A 19,989-nucleotide genomic window follows, 5' to 3' on the forward strand; every position below is an offset into this window, starting at 1 on the left:
AGACAGAGAAGAAATAGGAGGAGGGGAAGTGGAGGGAGGAGGAGATAGGAAGGGGGAGAAGGGGGTAGCGGGTGGAGTGGAGCCGGGTGGAGCCAGGTGAGGTGGGTGTGCCCTGACAATAAGGCAGAACCTGTGGTACATCCGAAAGGAGGTAAGGAGGGTGAGGCCCAGAGGGGCAGGAGGATGAGGGGAAGTGGGGATGATAACTAACTGGCTAGAATGGAAGCAGCAGTCCAAATAGGGATGAGGGGAAAACATGAGAGATACATTACAAGCGGCAAAAGTGCCGAAGATGATCTGTGGAGCTCGGAGGTTGCGGAGCTTACGGAGGTTACAGAGGCGGGGTTGAAAGTCCGAGGAATATTGGCAATGGTGTTTACATAGTATGAGGTCACCAATGCAATGGACTAAGGCCAAGGTGGAGTCAAAGTCCGAGGTAGGAGCTATGACGGAGGCTCGGAGCAAAGGTACGAGCGGTGTCCGAGTATGAAGTATGGGACAGCGGTGGAAGGTTGTAACTTGGTGGGAGGTCGGCAGAAGAGGACCAGAGGGAAGAGAAAGGAGGAAGGATGTGGAGGAGAGGAAAGGTGTCAGGTCCGAAGGTGAGTATCGGAGTGGACAGGAGAAGAGTAGGAGGATGACGGAAGGGTGGAGGTGTGGTGGGGAGGAAGCAGAGGAGTGGGAGGTAGTGGTAGGGTGGCGAGAGGGGTGGTGTTCGGTCCGAGGTGGGTATCGGAGCGGACGGAGATAGGACAGGAGAGGGAAGGAGGTGTGGAGGTGGCATGGGAGGTGAGAGGAGGTGTGGTGCCAGGACCAAAGGTGAATATCAGAACAGACAGCAGTAGGGTAGGACTCCGGAGGTGGTGAAGGAGGAGGTCCGGGAGTCGGGTCGGGATCGGGTATGCACAGATATGACACTCGTGAGTGTCATTTTGTTTTCTCTATCTTTTGTCTCCATCTTTTTTCCTAACTCCCTGACTTAGTCTCGGCACAAGTGTCATTGTATATGACTCTTTCACGGACGGACGGGCTGTGGAGCAATAGCAATGCTTGCTCGCTTGCCTGGCATTGCTGCTTGATTGATGATGTGACAGAATCCAAGGGCTCGCCAACCTAGGCTTCCCTGTCGGGCTTGAACCCTTCGCCCCGACCGGGTTTAAACCAGGCTATGCCTGGGATAACTCATCGACGACAGGGCTCGGTTTCGTTTTTCTGGTCTCAAGTGCCCATTGTTTTTGGTTTTGTGATGTGATGAGGCCTATGAACCAGAATAAGTTCATCTCTCCGCCCCGGCAAGGTTCAAACCGGGCTTTCATTCTTTATGGCTCTGTGTGCCTCTTCATATACATCTGGGATTTTGCGAACGTGAGTGCCATGTCTTCATTGTTAGGTTGCTGTCCCACTGACCGTCTGACTGATGATCCCAGCTTCCAATCTGAGTCACTGTCCTGCATGGGTCTCCACATCCGCTGCATGAGTGTCAGGGCACACCCGCCTGACCCAGTTCCACCCGGGCCCACCTGGGCCCACCTCACCCGCTCCCCACTACCCATCCTTCCTCCTTCCTCCTTCCTCCCTCTTCCCCTTCTTCCCTTTCCTCCCTTTTCCCTCTTTCCTCTTTCTCCTTTATTTCATTCTCCCTTTCTGTTTATTCTTTCTATTTACTTCCCTTGTATCATTGTACTGTTGACCCATCTGGCTCAGACACCCTGGACGACTTCCTGCTATGCCTAGCACGCGCGCCTGCAGCGGATGCCCTCAGGATCCCCCATGGGGATACCCGGATGGCTGCAGCTCTCTCCGTAGATGACGTGGTACCCGTCATGTGACCCGAGCCGCATGTACATAAATGTACCTGAAGTGGGAACTGAAGAAGTAACCTTCTTCTCACGTTTTCCACTTCAGGTAAGTAGTGTAGTTCTTCCTTTTAATAACAATTCATGTTTTCCACTTCAGTCTAAGTGGCCAGGGACTACAGTCCCAGATCGGGCCTGTCAGTACACACACCCGCTTCGCTCCCTGAGAGGGTCCCTCTGCCAGGCGCTACATCCGGGCCCCCTCCACCCCGGATGCATCCCTGACAATGAGCGTATATCAATGGGGTTGTGTCCTATTGTTTGTTTTGTATCAAGTGGTACAATTGCATGGCATGATTTATTACATACAAATCATGCACACGTGCGCGGGTTTTGCCTTGTTGTTGAGGTCCAATCCGAGCATTTGCCTGGTGGAAAGTGTTGACTCCGATCTGTCGCTATGTCATTTATTCCAGTTCTCGACACTGCCAAGAGGCACCAATGCGTGAATGCCAATACAGCAGCCTTTGGGCAGCCTTCAAAGAAGAGGAAATCAAATCCTGTGGGAGAAGCACTTGATTGAGTGTTTTCTTCAGTGGGCTCGCATTCGGGTCTTGAACCCAAAGCTGCTGTGCAGAATGTTCAACGTGAAGCCAGTGCACCGGATGAAGCTTTTGCCGCATTTGTTCCACTTGATGTCGAGTAGAGAGACCCAACTCCGCCTCCAGAGCCCCTCATTGTTTGCTCAGCCTGCATCAATGCGCAGTCTATATGGAGCAAATGAGGATTTATTGTTCGAAGTTGGCAGCATGCAATTCAGCAATTCTAATGGGCCTCCTTTCCGAAGCATGCAATTGTGGCGAGTCTCATCACTCTATCAATGTTCTTGCCATATATTGGGACCGCTATGAGTCTGTCGACATGTTTGAGTGTCATCAGAGGCCGGTTGCAGATCAGCTTCTTGCTCGGGGATTGTTTCCGTGTGCACCGTGCAAACCGTCCCTGGCTTTCTCCTTAGAAATGCTGGAGTTTGCTTCACAATTTTTCGTTCACATGGCACCAAACAACCACGCATTTGTGGCTACCATTGAGGTGGTTCTTGCTGCCAATGGATTCCCATTTCAAACCGAAGATTCGTTGCAGCGCCGCTTTTCCAATGCACTTCTCCATTATCAAATACTCATCTGGGAAGTGGATGCAGAGGTCCAGCGTTTGGCTCGTGAGCCTTCAATTGGCCAATGCAGATGCTACTCGCCCTGCTAGGGAGGATGCCGATCCTACGGTATCTACTGCCAATGATGTGATCGACGACGATAATGTGCTAGTGTCAGGGGACGCACGTGCTTGTGCAGGATGCTCCGATAACCTAGTTGTGATTAAAGCCGGGGGAAAGGGATGTCCCCATCTTAGGGTCAGCTATATACATGTAGAGTCCGGCAATAAGGAAACCAAATGGATTGCCGATAGAATCACGTGATCATAGAATGTTCCAGAACAATGCCGGAGATGATCCGGGTCACCGGGGCTTAGGTAAGCGGAGTAGATGGGAATTACCGGCATACTTCCCACGCGCATATGTGCAGCCGGCATAGGGTCCAGGGTCATTACTGATCCCTGACAGCTAGGTGCTTTAAAATTAGATGAGACAACTGGACTTGGAGCACGGAAATATCTCAATGCTCGACACACAACCTCGATCCCTTCAGACACATCATCCGCTCACCCTCCCTGCTCATCTTCATCGCCCAAGACCCCAAGTGAATATCTACAGTCAAGATGTCCACTATGTTTTGGTGGAACCAACACTGTATCTCCTGAACTTCTTGCCCAATGCATCGTGCGTCTTGATGCTAATTTTCAACTGAAGCGTAAGTCTGACCGTGATATGCGCAATGGTGGAGATGGTTCCAAGGATCCACGATACCTTTTGCCTCATTCCATCATCTTGGAGCAGGCGTTTGTGGAACATTGGCGAGATATCATAGAGAAGGACCGTCCTCCAAAGCCTACTTGACCATCTCGCGTGAATAGATGCAGCGAGGCACTGCAAGATGGTGATGAAGATAGGGTTGAGCCCGGCCTCCCAGGCCCTAACTCGATGTATGATGCGTGTGGTCAATCTTTCATTGCCACTGATGGTGATTGAGTCAAGGCCTCCACTTGTATGTTTGATGACACTGGTGTCATGGCAATGCTCTGCCCCCATGATATTCCCTTATTTCTTGCAAATATCATCAGCAAAAAATTGTTATGCTCCTGAGTGCTCCGGAGTATCGAGAGCACTGGGAGAATCAGGAGGAGATTGGCCGGTCCAGGAACAGCCCATTTCCTCCAGAGTTGGCTAGGTACTCCAGGGCACTCCCAGGAGGGCCTGGAGCATTGCTTTGTGCACAAACATATCCAGTAAATACAATTTAAATGCTTCAAAGTGTATAGGGTGAGAAGCTTCTGGGAGCTCCTGGAGCATTTGAAAATGAAAAGGAAAAAAAAGAGGGAAGATCCCCCATGAATACCTCCTACCACAAGACTAACACAACAAGACACTGCTTAACATTTAGATCAAACACTATACTATATATCAAGGATACTGAGACTCACCAATACACAATCAAAATTTATGGCCTGATATATGATTAATCTGGCAACTTAATCACTTTCGGGCTGGCAGAATATGGGGGAGGGGGAAATGGGGGAGAATGAGGGGGGGAATGAGGGGGGGAATGAGGGGGGGAATGAGGGGGGGAATGAGGGGGGAATGAGGGGGGGATATAGAGGGAAATGAGGAAAATTTGAAAAATAGGGACTTCTAAAAAGTTGAAAAAAATAATTAGGGAAAAAATCAAAAAAATTCAGGAACTGTAGTGCCTTTGAAGTGCTTTCAGGATATATAATTATTTGCAAAATCGAGGAAGAAACGATGGAGAAAAATGGAAAATACTTTCGGAGACCCGAGAAATAATGAGAACTGAATTGATGGGAAAGTCTGAAAATTGAATAGGGAAGTGAGGGGAAGCCTTGTAGCATTGTTATTTTCTGCTGTTCTAATTTTTCCTGATTGTTCTTGGTCTCACTCCCAGCTGCTACTGGATACTCCTGGATACTCCTGGAAGCTCCTGGGAGGGTCCAGGAGCAGCTAATGGAAAATACTTTTGGAGACCCAAGAACTGAATTGATGGGAAAATCTGAAAATTGAATAGGAAAGTGAGGGGAAGCCTTGTAGCATTGTTATTTTCTGCTGTTCTGATTTTTCCCGATTCTTCTTGGTCTCATTCCCAGCTGCTCCTCAATACTCCAGGAAGCTCCTGAAAGCTCCTGGGAGGGTCCAGGAGCAGCTGGGAGTGAGACCAAGAACAATCAGGAAAAATCAGAACAGCAGAAAATAACAATGCTTACAAGGCTTCCCCTCACTTTCCTATTCAATTTTCAGACTTTCCCATCAATTCAGTTCTCATTATTTCTCGGGTCTCCGAAAGTATTTTCCATTTTTCTCCATCATTTCTTCCTCAATTTTGCAAATAATTATATGTCCTGAAAGCACTTTAAAGGCACTATAGTTCCTGAATTTTTTTTTGATTTTTCCCTAAATTTTTTTTTTCAACTTTTTAGAGACCAAAATTTTCCTCCCACTGCTCCTGGCACATTACATACTCCTCACCACTCCCAGCTGCTCCTGAACCCCCTCCCAGGAGAACACTATTGGCTCCAGGAGTGCCCAATCTGCTGTTTTGTCTCCCACATGCTCCAGCCACTCTTGATGCTCCGGAGCATAACGGACTTTTGCTGATGATTTGGACCCCAGGGGAGAAGCAGTTTTATGCATTTTCCCTCATAGCTGCACTTCTTCAGCACATCCCGTCATCATGGAAAGTTGGCATTCTCTATGATATTGGTTGCCAAATGGATCGTGCACTGAAGAAGTTGGATTTTGCGCCAGGCTGGCGATCCCGTCTCACCTGGGGGGTATCAATCTTCCATGCATATGGCCATCAGTACAATTGTCAGCTCTGGTATCACCCATGTAAGAGTGTGATCTGGGGCCTTACGGATGGCGAAGGTTGCGAGCGATTTTGGAGTGAGCTTCGACGATTAATCCCTGGGCTACGTGTAACTGGTTATCATCGGCGTCTCTTCATCCTTGATACGCAAGTGGGCTATATTGACACGCAGAAACTTCCGGCCCTTGCCAGGTGGTTGCGTACTCACACAGCAAAGGCTCATGGGAAGGAGAGAGATGCGCTGGAAAAACTTGGGAACCGTTCCGTTGCGCAACTGCTCGAGTATTTCGCTGAGCAGCGAGTACATCACTCCAAAAACCTCAGCAGCGTCAATCAAAGTCAGCTGCTCGGAAACACATTGATCGCATCCTCAGTCTCACCGCCACTGTAGAGTTGCAGAAGAAAATTCACGAGGATTTGAAGAGGTGTGGCAGCGCTCTTCAGGATCCAACTGATTCTGTTGCTCGTGCGCTGCTGGCGGATTGGCAGGAGAGGTTTGACCAGAGTGAGCAGAAGTTAGTCCAATTGGAAAGACAAATTGCAGACCAGACTGTGGCACTCGAATCAACACGACCGGTTGATTTCTCAGAGCTCCAGAAGCTCAAGAATGACAAGTGGACCAATGAGCTTCTGAACCTTCGTGTTATCAAAGATCAGCTCCTTCATAAGCTGCGAGCCAGGAAAGCCGAGTTGAGTGTGCTGGATCGATCTCACGCTGTTCGAGCTCTGGATCAGAGTATGAAGGCCCATGTCGAGAAAGCGGTGAATAAGCGTTCAAGCGGCATTGAATCCACCCTCTCGAAATACAACAATAAGTTGAAGGAGCTCGGTGCACTGCGGAATGCGGATCCCGCCCTTCGCGAAGTCTATCTTCCACCAGTTATTCCTCGTCGTAACCTATACAAGTTAGATGTTGACCAGCCCATTTGGGAGAACTCTGACCGGCCAGAAGCTTCGGGAGATGCTCTTCCCTGTTGGCTTACTGATGTGGAGGTCAAGGAGGGGATTCGTTATGCGCAGCAGTTGAAAAATAGCCACCAAGAGCTTGCAAGGTGCAAAGCGGAGCACGCTAACTTGCGTCAGTGGTTTTTACAAGAATATCAGGCGTATGAAACCCTACTGAAAGCCGGGACGTCTCTGTCGTGTTCTTTGCCTATGAGAAGCTGTTGTTTCTCCAGGGACTTCTGAAGCGCTGGCGTATCGACAGTGATAGTGTCTCAATTGCTGAGGATGCTCCGGACTGGCCAACTCTCACTCCCCCCCCTCTTCCCTGAGCCGTTAGACCTGACTTAAGGGGTTTGATTCGCATGGATGGTCGGGAGGATAGTCAGGAGGATCTCATCAGTGATGATGACCAAGAAGAGTTGGAGCTTGAAGTCGATAATTACAATGATTCCGACCTGATTCTTGCTGCAGCAGAGGCGATAGCTTCTGATGGCTTCATGGATTTTCATCACGATCTGGAACATGCTGCTGAACATGTCTGAGCACGCAGTGCTTAATGTCTTTCTTTCTTCCCAGTCCATCATCGTCAATAAATACATTTTTATCAGAGTGTTTGGTTACTAGAGATCTTCGGGGAGGTGGTGGGGACATGAATGAGTTGTTGAAGGACCAGGTTGTTTCCAGGCTTCGTGCACGGAAGGTTGATCAGTCTGGATTGTGCATATCGCTTGGTGGGTGGAGCTGTATTGGTGTTGACCTGTGTTCTAATCGCCAGAAAATATCGTAGATCAAAAACTCAGGACCATGTGGAGAGTGATAAAGCACCGTGAGCGCCTGTCAAGTGTCACAGCGAGAAGCGGGATGAGATGCTGCGCATGCAGTTGGCAGGCAACACCCCTGTGAATGTAGCTGTGTCACCAGAGCTCAGTGCGCAAGCCATTTTCAACCTTGACATTGAGGCACCTAGGTAGATCCCAGTGTGGTGGTGAGCCTCCAAGCAGAAATCGAATATCCTTCCGTCGAAATCAGCTTGAGGCTTCTTCGTGGACTTTGTCCATTTCTTATTATGCTATTCTAATTTGGCCGCTCCCAGTCATTGTCAACGACTCCCTCCCTCGCATCGTTGTTGTTTACATCGAAGATGCTCCATTGTTGTCGTCGTTGAAGCTGTCGAGCACTCACGATTGACTGCATGATTCGAAGTCCGACACTCGTTTTAATAACACAAATCTGGACCTGCACATGCCATACATCGTATGCTACACTTCCTTTTCATTTTATATTTTCCTCATCGCAAACTGTCCCCACTTCCCCATGCAGCTCAGACACCTACATCCAATGGGTCGCCTAGATGACATTATTCCCTCCAGCGCCCATAAGGTGTCACATCGGCAAGCATGGGTGGCTGATCACAATTCCTTCCTTGCACAAAACGAACTTGGCCTATCGCATTTGGTCGTTTACTGCGATGGTTCTCGATTCGTTCAAAATGGAGTGACCACAGCAGGATACAGCGTTGTGGTGTATCTGAACAGCCATGAGATTGTCGTGACAGGTGGTTCAATGGATGGGCAGGTGAGATCGGGTGATGCTGAGATGAGGGCGCTTCAGGCTGCAGCAGAGGAGGTGAAGTGTTTGTGTGAGAACATGACTTTAATGCCAAGTGTTGAACATGTTCACATTTTCTCTGATCATGTCGGGTCTATCGAGACTGTCGTTTGTTGGGGAGTGGGACGGAATCAATACTCATGAGAGTTCAAGAGAAGTATAGGGTGTTTGTTGCGCCACAGAATTAACATCGATGTCATGGTCAAATGGTGCCCTGCCCATTCTGGTGTCATTGGTAACGAGCGGGCAGATAAAGTCGCGAGGTTTTTTTCTTTATAATGTCACCATGTAAATACTTTTTTGTTTTAATCTTACAATCCTGTCTAGTTCTTGTGTTACCATTGGCAGGATGACATGATGATGTAACACATTGAATTTGGACATATGTATGTTTCTATTCAAACATCAATATTTCGCTAAGTTGCGCCCAGGATGTCCTAGGACGTCCTGAGAAGTCTATGTGTATACAATTAAGTTCCGCATGGTGATCCCAGGACATCCCAGGACATCCTAGGACATCCTGGGGACGTCCTGGTGAATGGATCAGGCCGTTTCTTTCTTCACCAGGATGTCCAGGACATCCACTAGTAAATACCCCCTTTTAGGCCCCATTCGAAGGCCAAACGGCCCCCTCTATAGGCTGTCATTAGGTGGCTGACTAGGCTGGTGAAAGCTGTGTGCACTGGCCTGGAAGAATTTTGCTGTCGCCGCACTCCTCGTAAACACTACACATAGTACAGCCTCTGCCCTCGATACACTGTAGTGCGATTTGTTGTGGATTCCGATGTTCCTTCAAAGTGTTTGCATGCTGGAAATGGTGGCATGACCCTGGTGATGACAAATCTTAATACCCTGCAGCTTCATGGTGTTGTGGCAGTGCAGCTGTCCCACCATAGTGCACATGAAGGGGACTTTCTATACATGATGTGTGGGTAGTCTGGTTGGTATCGTCTGGTGTCAGTGATCCTTGGAAATACAAGGGGTGTCGGCAATTCCTGGTTGAACGGTATGTGGGGGAAGGGGGGTTCATGGACAGCATGAAGATGTCACTTCTTGTATTTACACAATGGCAGTATACTGTACCCACATGACCAACTACCGGTGCATCCCAAGCGTGACACAAAATTTCTGCCAGGTGATGAACTGGGAGCTCATTTTGATGCGTGACAACCCGACCAGCAGGCGTGTGACCTTGACTGTGGGAGCATGATCCAGAAGGAAACCAACATGCTGATGGTCATGTTTGGTAGCCAGAATAAATGTAATTAATTTGAAAATGAGTTTCCCTTTAAAATTTCTTTGCACCTAAGTATGGATGGTTTTGCTCTTGCACGACATATCTGCTCTCATACAGATGAGCCCATCCTGTACAGCGGTATCCCGAATACACTTATCAGGTCCTACTTTCCAGACACACCCTGTCCGTCGCTGAGTTTCTCCAGTTCAAACTCCCATCATTCCAAACAAATCTACAAATTACATCCACATCTCTCAGTAATCACCCACCCTCTGTCACAGCATTAGCTGAAAGTGACCTCCGCAACATGCCCTGCCCATCCTGCCCTATCATAAAGAAAATCATTTCTGAATATGATCACAATGACGATAACCCACCTTGTTCAGTAAAAATCGGCATCTGCTATGTCCCTGTCAGCATTGTCTGAATTTGGGAAGTCCTATTTCAGATTCACAATGTCCAGAGGATGTGGAGTGTTGGAATTTGCACGTGGTCTTTTAGGGAAACCTAAAAGTTGGACATACTGGGAATCGAACTCCAGTCTTCTGGATTGCAAACTCAGTGTGCACAGCCATTACACCATATGCCCTGTTAGGCTGAGGTGGTTATTTCAACACACCCCCTTCACATTGGATTGACCATGTGATCCACATGTGACCCAAACCACCAGGGTTCCAACAACCCATGAGTCGTCACCCCCTGAATTTATATTCAGGCTGGACTTACTGCTAATCTCCTACATTGTCAGGGCAATAGCCCCGAACCCCGAGCCACATGTAATTAGATACATATAGTCACGTGGGTAAGTGGGAACCTCCGGGTAACTGCTTACACACTACCGTAAAATACACACTTGTATCACTTATGGCTCTGTGTGCTGAGCTACCCTGAGACCTCACACTTTTTTAAGTGTATTGTCATATCCGTGCATACCCGACCCCGACCCGACTTCCGGACCTCCACCCTCTTCACCTCTGGAGTCATAACCTACTGCTGCCGTTCCGATACTCACCTTCGGTCCTGGCAACACACCTCCTCCTTACCTCCCCGACCCTATCTCCATCCGCTCCGATACTCACCTTCGGACCTGACTACTCTCCTTTCCGCCACTCCTTCTTCCTTACCTTTCCCCTCTCTTCTCCCTCTGTTACTCCTCCGCCACCCTTCCACCAAGTTACGACCTTCCACCGCTGTCCCGTACTTCGCACTCGGACACCGCTCGTACCTTGCTCCGAGCCTCCATCATAGTCCCTACCTCGGACTTTGACTCCACCTCGGTCTTAGTCCATTGCATTGGTGACCTCATACTACGTAAACACCATTGCCAATATCCCTCGGACTTTCAACCCCGCCTCCGTAACCTCCATAAGCTCCGCAACCTCCGAGCTTCGCGGATCGCCTTCGGCACTCTCGCCACTTGTAATGTATTTCTCGCGTTTTCCCCTCATCCCTATTTGGACTACTGCTTCTTCCTATTCTAGCCAGTTAGTCATCATCCCCACTTCCCCACTTCCCCTCATCCTCCTGCCCCTCTGGGCCTTGCCCTCCCTACCTCCTTTCGGACGTATCACAGGTCCTGCCTTATGACCTTCGGTACCGCTCCGCTCCCTCTACCCTTTGTTCCCGTTCGGACGTCTTCATTCCGATTCGGTTACCCTTTGTTTCCCTTGTGCTTTTGCCCCTTCCATTATAAATATTGGCGCTTGTACATACTCGTTTTGGTTTAGTCCGAAATCGACCTGAAATGCCCCCTAGAGACTTCCTGCTCACCTACTGTGAAATTAAGGACCAAATGGACAAACAGCAATGGCACAGCACTCCACTTGAGTCGCTGAGGCCAAGGTCCCTCCACGCTAAGTCTCCGATTCCACTCCGGAGTCGTCTGTTTCCGCCCGGTTCTAACATGTATGAGGTGTGTTTTACAACACAACCCACAAAAACTAATCAACCTTAACATGTGCCAATGGCGCCTAAACACACCTGCAAGGGCAAGGTCGCATCTGCAGCGACGCTAAAAAGAAACGAGCAGTTCATTAAGAAACTGCAATCTCCCATCATGGGAGATTCAAATCAACAGCCATCATCAGACAACGACGAGGATCAACATGATCCGGCAATAGCAACCACCTCAGGGCTGGCCCCTGAAGGTTTTAGAAACTTACGTGGAGTAAGTGTGGGGCCTAATACCCCTAGAACTCCACGATATACCAATCTAACCCAAGCTGGGGAAGATCCTTCACCTCCTCATGAGGTGATTGACTTGCACGATGTAGGAGAAATAACGGTCACACTATGGAAACCCATTATGGAAATATGCCAGATAAATCACAAAACCTCATACGACAAGTAGATATGAGAAAATAGAAGGGCCTGAATTTTAATGAGTTTTTACGAATTTTTACGAATTATTATGACTATACGCAATAAATTGAAAGAAAGAAAATTAGCAAAAATATTTCAAGCTTAGCATCAACGAGACGGAATTCTCGGGGGAATTTATAGCAAATATTAAACAAAGAATTAGGACAATCGACCAAGATTTGACTATAAAAACAATCAGAGAACCTCCACGGAAGCTACTTTCCCACATCTGCACACGTAGCCAAGGATGGAAGTACCACGGAACAAGGATTCCTCAAAAACTAATGCAAAATTCAAAGTCGTGTCTATAATAGGAAATGTAGATGTCCACCAAACGGACCCAATGAAAGTAATTACAGGGGAAAATACCCATAAACGACGGAGATATGACTAAAACTCCTGCAAAACGAGGACAACGTCTAAAAGGCAAGTGCGAAGATTAACCAGTAACGACCGAGACAAGCTTGATAGCCCATTAGAAAGGAAGGGATCTAATCTTAATCCTCCCAAATTTTCATAATAAAAGGATCATGCATTAATGAGATATCCAATAATGGGAATAGCGACATCAAAAGTCCGAGCTCAGGGAAAAGACAATGTTTGCGTAGGATCCATAATTAAAACATACAATGAAATTTACACGGAAATGATGAAAAATGGGGAACTATAGTTATGCAAACCCAAACGGTCCAGCCATTGTGAAGTTATACCCATGACGGGAATATAGAAATCCGCATCATGTTTAATGACACGTGAGGGTGGCAATGCGCAGGGAACCAGCCGTCGGAACTGAGATCCGCACTTTGGCAGATCGCGAAGACCAATTTCCATCCAAATAAGGAAGAGCCCGGTCAAAACAAAGCACGGAAAGTGCAAAACAACCTTAGATCATGAGGGAAAAATCTGAAATAAATCACAGAAGCCCATATGAAAGATATAAACACCTGTGCATATCATAAATCCCGAACAATTAAACGGAAATGGCGCCCGCATATGAACGACTATGGGAATGACGCACATGATTTCCGAATGTGCACGCGAACTTTTGCTAACTCAACGAATACTAGGAAATAGAACACAACTTTAGTACCATTGGAAAGGTGGGAATAAATGAAAATTTATGATACCAAGAACGTGAGAAAACATCCAGAAATGAATGAGATACAAGGACATGAAGTTAGAAACCTGAAAACACGCGGGAAGACAGCTTCAAGAGGTCCAGAGCCCTAAATAAAATACATAAAAATATGATATCTTCGAGGACGACCTACTATAACAATGAACAATACATATGGAGGATTAGGATGTGATAATACAAAGGGGAATCAGGGAATATGAATGAAATTCACAAAAACCACTAAACTATGATGGACCATGGCGGGAATTTTAGGGAACAATATTCTAATGAAGTGGAGAGCTATAACACATTCGTTTGAGTAATTCTTGACTACTAGCAACTTTTTCTTTCAGTTTTAAACCTGAATAATTCACTCATTTACCATTTCAGTTTCATTTTAACTAAATGTCACTAAATAAAAATGGAATAAATCAGCTGAAGGTCTCAGCACAGCCGTACACATAGTAATGCGAAGTTTGAATTCAGAATCACCGAGTCATAGCAAATTTAAAGGGAATTTGAAATAGGTAACTGCGACAAATGCAGCGCAGCCAAGTTCTAATTAACCATTAAAATAGCTTAGGCAAGGGAGGACAATAAGGATTCTAGGCGCAGTCTGACCGCAGTAGAACTATAGCGTGAAAATTCCATTTTTTATTCAGTTTGAGAAAAATACACTGTAAATAAATCCTGTAAATAGAAGGTAGAGCATGAAAAAGGAAGGCAACCCAAGGAGTATAAAAGGGAGACCCTTTCTGCGACTTTTCGCCCCCCTTAGAGAAGTAAGAAAATAGAGTATTTTTCTTCTCAAGCATTTCTGGTTGTCACTCCAGCGCGAAAAAGTGATATACAGTTAAAATTGCCACTGTAATAAAAGGCAGCAATTAAGGAGAGAAATATTAAGTAAATATTTCAACAGGAGAGCTGGTTAACACTCCAGATTTCAAAGTGTAAACACAAAACAGTTATCTTGCTACTGTTAAAACAAGCAATAAAATAAGACAAAAATAAAACAAACCCAAGGGACACTCCAGACACAATCCAAATCCATTAACTGAATAGAATCTTTGAAACTTCACCAAGTAGAGGATTTAATTCAAGTTAAATTCCAAATTAAACAACGCTACACAGAATTACACCTAGACAAATTAAGAAATTTCAATAAAGAAACAGCTCCGCGGGGCTCGGTTTATCTGTAAGTCAATTCCCAGGAACTTTAAAACTAACCCATAAAAATAGAATTAGCCAAAACACTCGGATTGGTACTATATTTACAATAAATCATACTAGTACACTTCCCCATCTTAACTAAAGAACCAGGGAACAGCTTGGTGGTGGTCTCATTTGAACCTCCCAACTGACCTTCCTTTGTTCTCTCCTTCAATGATAAACATGTAAGCACTGAACGATCAGCCCAAAAAGCTGATCAGATAGAGTTGCAGGAAACTCCAGGGCCCAACTATCCCTTGGAGTCCTCCCTCATGTCCCCAAGTCAAGCCCCAAAGGCAGACAAAGGGAAACAAAGGGAAGAACCCCTGCGTTGGCTATCCAAAAAACTACTGGACTTGTTCCAGGTTGTGTCCAAATGGAGGACGGAAAGCGAAGACCAACTACTTCTCAGGCTGAAAGCCCGAGAAGGTGCAAAAAAATGCCCTGAGAGCAGGATCTCCCAGAGTGCGGAAGCGCCAAAAGAACTTCTGCTGTTTACACTCCCCCATGCCATGCCAGACAAGGCAAGGTCACCAACCTCGGAGGAGGTCTCCAAGATAATGAAGAGGAGGGGAACTGAAATGAGGGAGTTCACTGAGGAAGCCTTACGGAAAAGTGAGGAAAAACCAGCGAACAGACCCCTCCATGAAAGGGAAGCACCCTCTGCAACGGCCTCGCCAAAACAAAGCGAGGATGGAGTGTTCACTCCAAGAACCCGTTCTGGAACCCCCAGAAGTGGCAATGTCAACTGGGGAGAGTCACTGTTATAGGAATGGACCTAGAATCTTATGGTCCATGACTGAACATTCAAACATTTGGTCCCTCCACCTTTATTTCATTGTCAAACCCCATGCCAAGCTTTCCCACTGGGTTTTGGTGCTGGCTGGGGGATTTGTTGATTTCCAAGGGACTTCCCTTGGCCATTACGACCTTTGTATTAGATAGATACAAGTCATATGACATGTATGGCACTTGCCGAGATGTTTTCTCATTATCGAATACATAACCCACAAACCTTGTACCGCAATTGTAACATCCTCACCATTGTGCCACCACTGTAAACTCAACCTGTAACCTCGGAACCATGTCCACCTCCCTATTCATCCTCTCCATGACAAAACTGCAACGAGGAGGGCATTCCCATGCCCAACCTCCTGCTGCCCACTCCCACCAGTCCACTGGGTGGTTGAGTGGTCACTCCCATCCAACCAGAAGTTCCCTATCAGGAACTGTAGCCTATCCCACCTCCTTAGGAGAGGGATATGGTCCAGGCAGCTCCAGAATGCCTGGCCACGCACCCGCAGGTCCCACTTCCCACGGTCACCCACTACCGTGCACTGGTCCACCAGCCCGCTTTCCCCAACAACTCCCGCTACCGGTACGCTCCCATGAGCGCCAAGTCACCGATAGCCACCAACTGGGTGACTCCCTTTGGGAGTCCCAGTATCCCACGCTACCGGTACGCTCCATTGAGCACCAAGTCACCGCTAGCCAACCACTCCCAGCACACCCGCTACCAGCATGCTCCCAGGAGCGCCAAGTCCCCGTTAGCAGACAGCCAGGTGGCTCCCTCAAGGAGCCCACGTCATACTCGCTACCGGTATGCTCCCAGGAGCGCCAAGTTACCATTGGCCAACCCACAGGTTGTACTTCCAGACACTCATCCCATTCCACTCTCCCTCCGATGGCTATGCAGTGTCAGGGCTCGGTCCTCGATCAGGGACAGCCCGACCTCAGTCCTAGGTGTGTGCGGTGTTCCAGGTGGTTGGGCGCTAGACCCTGTCCTCAGCTCCTCAAACTCACTGAAGGGACTAAGCGGGGATTGAGTTGTCATGTATTACAGAGGGTAACTACAACTTGCCTAAGCGGGGATTGAGTTGAGAAGAAGGGTAAGTTTCCCTATTCCCCGCTTGGCTACTATAAAAAGGAAGTGTACTGTACAGTTCATAACGTGACTCCGGGTAGAAGCTGAGCGTGTTCCTGCGACTCGGAAAAGGTGTCACATGGGTTAAGGTGAGTTGCTCGCCTTAACCCACGTGATTTTTCCCGCGGGCTCACATGCGGGCTGAAGTTGTGAGAGGTATGTAGGGATGGGGAGGTCTGGGGAGTGGGGGAAGTCTGGGAAGGTGGTTCTGGGGTGTGGTTGGGTGCCCTGACAGCGGGGTCAGGGGCCGATCCCTGACATGCAGCCACCTCCATTAGTGAGCCAAACGGTTCAGGTTGGGTTCCCCGGAACCCATTCCTGTAACAGTCACTGCTCGCCCAACCAAACTTCCTCCTGGAAAACCAGGAATCGCACATAATAAACGTGATAAACTTGATCCAAAAAAAGATCGAGGAAACAAACCACAATAGTATGGCTCATCTAGAGATAACTCTAGAAAGAATGGCCAACGCAATCAATGCGTTGACTGAAAAAATCAGCGAACACATGGACTTGCTGAAGGAGATAAACCTCTCACAAAAAAGTGAGGAAACAAAAAAACACCCCTGGACCATGGGCCAGGACATAAATAGAACTTGTGAAAAATTCATGAAAAGAACCACCAGTGAAAGCACACTGGAGTATCATCAGCGACTCGACAGAGATGCTAAGGAGATCCTTCTCCCAAGGATAGGAGAAGACAATGCCGAAAGAAGGCATCGTTCAGAAATTAGGAGGAGAATTGGCACATACTAAAGGTTTGGCCAAACGTCCACTTACGATGGACCTCTTGAACAGAGGGGTAACTCAACCACACTCTCTCAAAACAATGAGAGAATCCAAATACAACTTCAGGCAAATTCGCCTGAAACCAAAGAAACACTGCAAGGAAGATTTCCCCCAGTGAAAACCCCCCCAAAGGAGAGATCTCCATTGGATAGTGACCCCGCAAAGGCAGGGGAGCAAGAGGAGTACCTGGAGAAATGGTACGAAAAGGCCATAAGAATGGCTGAAGTGAGAATACTCACTCCCTACCCAGAGGGAGTGAAGCCTGAAGCCCTAAAATGGGCCAGCCTTCCCTGACAAGAAATGGTCAGGGGAGAGCGACATGGAATCATTCTGGCAGTGGTTCACAGAACTACTGGGATTCCTCGCTTCGCGAGGATGCAAAGGTCCCCAATTTGACGAAGTCCATTTGGACTGCTTGATTCGTGGATTAGGGGGACCTGCGTTCAACCTCGGAATAAGACTCCGAGACGAAACCCTCCTCAAAGGAGACGAGGGCATGTTCCTTCAACGTCAAATACGAAGCGGAAAAAGGCCTAAAACAGTTCTACCTAGAACTGTCCAAAGCAGCGTCCCAGATGGTGACGCTGCCAGACCAGGCATCCTTCAACGCCAGGTTCCTAAACCACATTCCCCTCGAATGGAAGAGGGAAATGATTGCTCATGATAGAATCAGAGCAGACTTCTCCCCAAACGAGGAGATGTTAAAAGCAATATCTCATGTAGACGAGATAATCGATGGGCTGAAGATGTCTTCAGCCCCCAAATCAGGATACTATACCCGAACAACTACCACGGCAACCACGAGCCACAGTAGAGCCCTCCCATCAGGAAAGAAGGCTGAAGAGCCCAAACCCAGATGGAAAGAGGATACATCCTTGAAAAACTCGAGGAAAACTGACCAAAAGTCAGTTCCAATTTGCAGCAAATGCGGCAAAATAGGGCAAACAAAAGACACAATGCAACGAGCAAGGAAAAACCAAGGCACATAGCCGCCATGGAGATTGTGACCACAACAGAAGAAGAGTCAGAAGACCCATCAGATGAAAAACCAGAGAACAACTCTGGTAACTCCGGAGCATCAAGCTTTGAAGTAGAGGACCCATACGAAGGACCTCAATACTCACCCAACTCAGAGGGTGAGGAAGTCAATGTTGGGACCATAAGGATGGGCCCAATGTCAGTCGTCGATCATGATGACATAAATTACAAAATCAAACTGGCTGTAGCATGCCAGTTAGAAAACACGGCAGACGAAAAAGTTGCCGAAGCCTTGGTGGAAGCACCAAGAAAAGATGCCTTGGGGAAATACACCAAAGTACCCAAGGAAAACAAGGAGAAAGGGAAGAAGGACCAAAAGTCCATTGAAACCCAGACCCCCTTGTTTGATGCGACATTCTGCATCTCAAAAGATGCGGGAAAATACCCTGCAAACAGACCGCTCTCAACAAAGAGAACGCTGACAGCTCACATAAAAATAGCAGGCATAAAAGCCTATGCACTATTCGACAGTGGAGCTGAAATGGATGCTATATCGCCGGACTTTGTCCGTGTGGTCCACATCCCAATTCTCCAATTGGAGAACCCAGTCGTCCTTCAAATGGGGACGAAAGGAACAAGATCACAGATCCTGTTCGGAACAAACGTGGACATTGAGATCAATGGCCACGTAGAAAAACACTACTTCGATGTAATTAACATCAATAGATACGATGCCATATTTGGTGCCCCCTGGTTAAACAAAAAGCAGGTAAGCTTAGACTTCCGGTCCCACAAAGTGAGAACGGTGAACAAGGGCAACATAGATACCCTCGGAGTCAGTGAAGACCATGTGACGAGATCACATGGATGGAAAACTCGAGCAAGAGCTCGAGAACAACCAAAAAAGAAGCCCCCCTGACAGGGAGGCGGGATTGAAACACACCTCAGGGTAATTGAAAGAAAGTACCCTGAAGGTTGGCCCAATCCTAGTCCAGAAGGACTAGAACTTCCAGACGTACCACACCTGGAAGGTCTCTCCATGAACAACCCCGAGTTTGAAATACTCAGGGAGTGGTGGGGAGAGAAATTCGAAACTGTAATGGTGCCAGTGCCATTAGAAATGCCTCCCTTGAGGGAGGTGAACTGTCATATCCATCCCCGGCCATCAACTTCCGGTCCCTCCAATCCCTCCGGTCTACCTCCACTCCTTCTTCACTAACCTCGGAGCTCCCGTATTCTGCAACCCCCTCGGTACCCCTCGATGGTCACCACCCCCTCCTTTCAATTTATTACCTACGCCTCCCTAAGTATGGAGCCCTGAAGGCTTCCGGACAGCTCCGACATCCGCTAGCGCACCCCCACCTCTGCTGGGCAATACACTCGCTTGCCCTGCAAAGCCCACCTTCGGGCCTATCCCTCCTTTCCGTTTCTGGGTTATCGCCTGCTTTTCCATTAACCCCGTAACCCGACTCGTTGGTAATATTCAATCGGCTAATGTCTAACCCCGTTAGCTTGGCTCCGCCAATTGCGGACCTGCCCTCGTTGTAACTATATATATACTCAACTTGTACATAGGTTACACCTCAGTAATAAAATCGACTAGAGTTTACCCCCGTTCTGGTTGCCAGTTTAGTAAGTTAGGGCATGGACGTGTTACTTGGCACAGCGCTCCTGGCATAAGTTGCTGAGGCTGAAGCCCTCCGCCACAGAGACATTCCCTCGTCTCAACCTGGTCTCTGACATGAACCATCGAATCCCATTGAAGGACCCGAACAAGAAATTTCGGGAAAACACCCCAAGATATCCTGGAGCACTGCAGGAAGCACTAGTGACCAAAATTGATCGCTATGTAAAAGCAGGATGGTGGTATCCCGCAAACAGCGAGTGAGCATGCTGTCAGGGCACACCCGCCTGACCCCACTCCACCCGGTCCGACCCCACCCGATCCCACTACCCTCACCCGCTGCCCCCATCCTCCCTCCTCCCTTCTCTCCTTCTTCCTTTCCCTTCTCCTTCCTTCTTCTTTCCTT

At 47.9% G+C, this 19,989-nt stretch overlaps 2 protein-coding genes and 1 non-coding gene across 3 annotated transcripts; 2 read left to right on the plus strand and 1 right to left on the minus strand.

Annotated features, from left to right (window-relative positions):
• Positions 1-2,624: 2,624 nt before the first annotated feature.
• Positions 2,625-3,059, plus strand: EI90DRAFT_2903948 (uncharacterized protein; the record flags this gene model as incomplete). Its single annotated transcript, XM_039054158.1, has 1 exon — positions 2,625-3,059. One exon carries the CDS (start codon positions 2,625-2,627, stop codon positions 3,057-3,059), a length of 435 nt encoding a protein of 144 aa, XP_038922748.1.
• A 2,520-nt stretch (positions 3,060-5,579) lies between these two features.
• On the plus strand, positions 5,580-7,278 carry EI90DRAFT_3115984 (uncharacterized protein; the record flags this gene model as incomplete). The annotated part of the gene is made up of 3 exons (XM_039062847.1): positions 5,580-6,129; positions 6,183-6,897; positions 7,074-7,278. The coding sequence occupies 3 exons, from the start codon at positions 5,580-5,582 to the stop codon at positions 7,276-7,278; spliced, it is 1,470 nt and encodes a 489-aa protein (XP_038922749.1).
• A 2,818-nt stretch (positions 7,279-10,096) lies between these two features.
• On the minus strand, positions 10,097-10,170 carry EI90DRAFT_t35. The gene has a single exon. It is a non-coding gene; the product is annotated as a tRNA-Ala (tRNA).
• Positions 10,171-19,989: the final 9,819 nt, after the last annotated feature.

Source organism: Cantharellus anzutake (genome assembly GCF_015039405.1).
Source record: "Cantharellus anzutake strain C23 chromosome Unknown EI90scaffold_3, whole genome shotgun sequence".
NCBI lineage: Eukaryota > Fungi > Basidiomycota > Agaricomycetes > Cantharellales > Hydnaceae > Cantharellus > Cantharellus anzutake.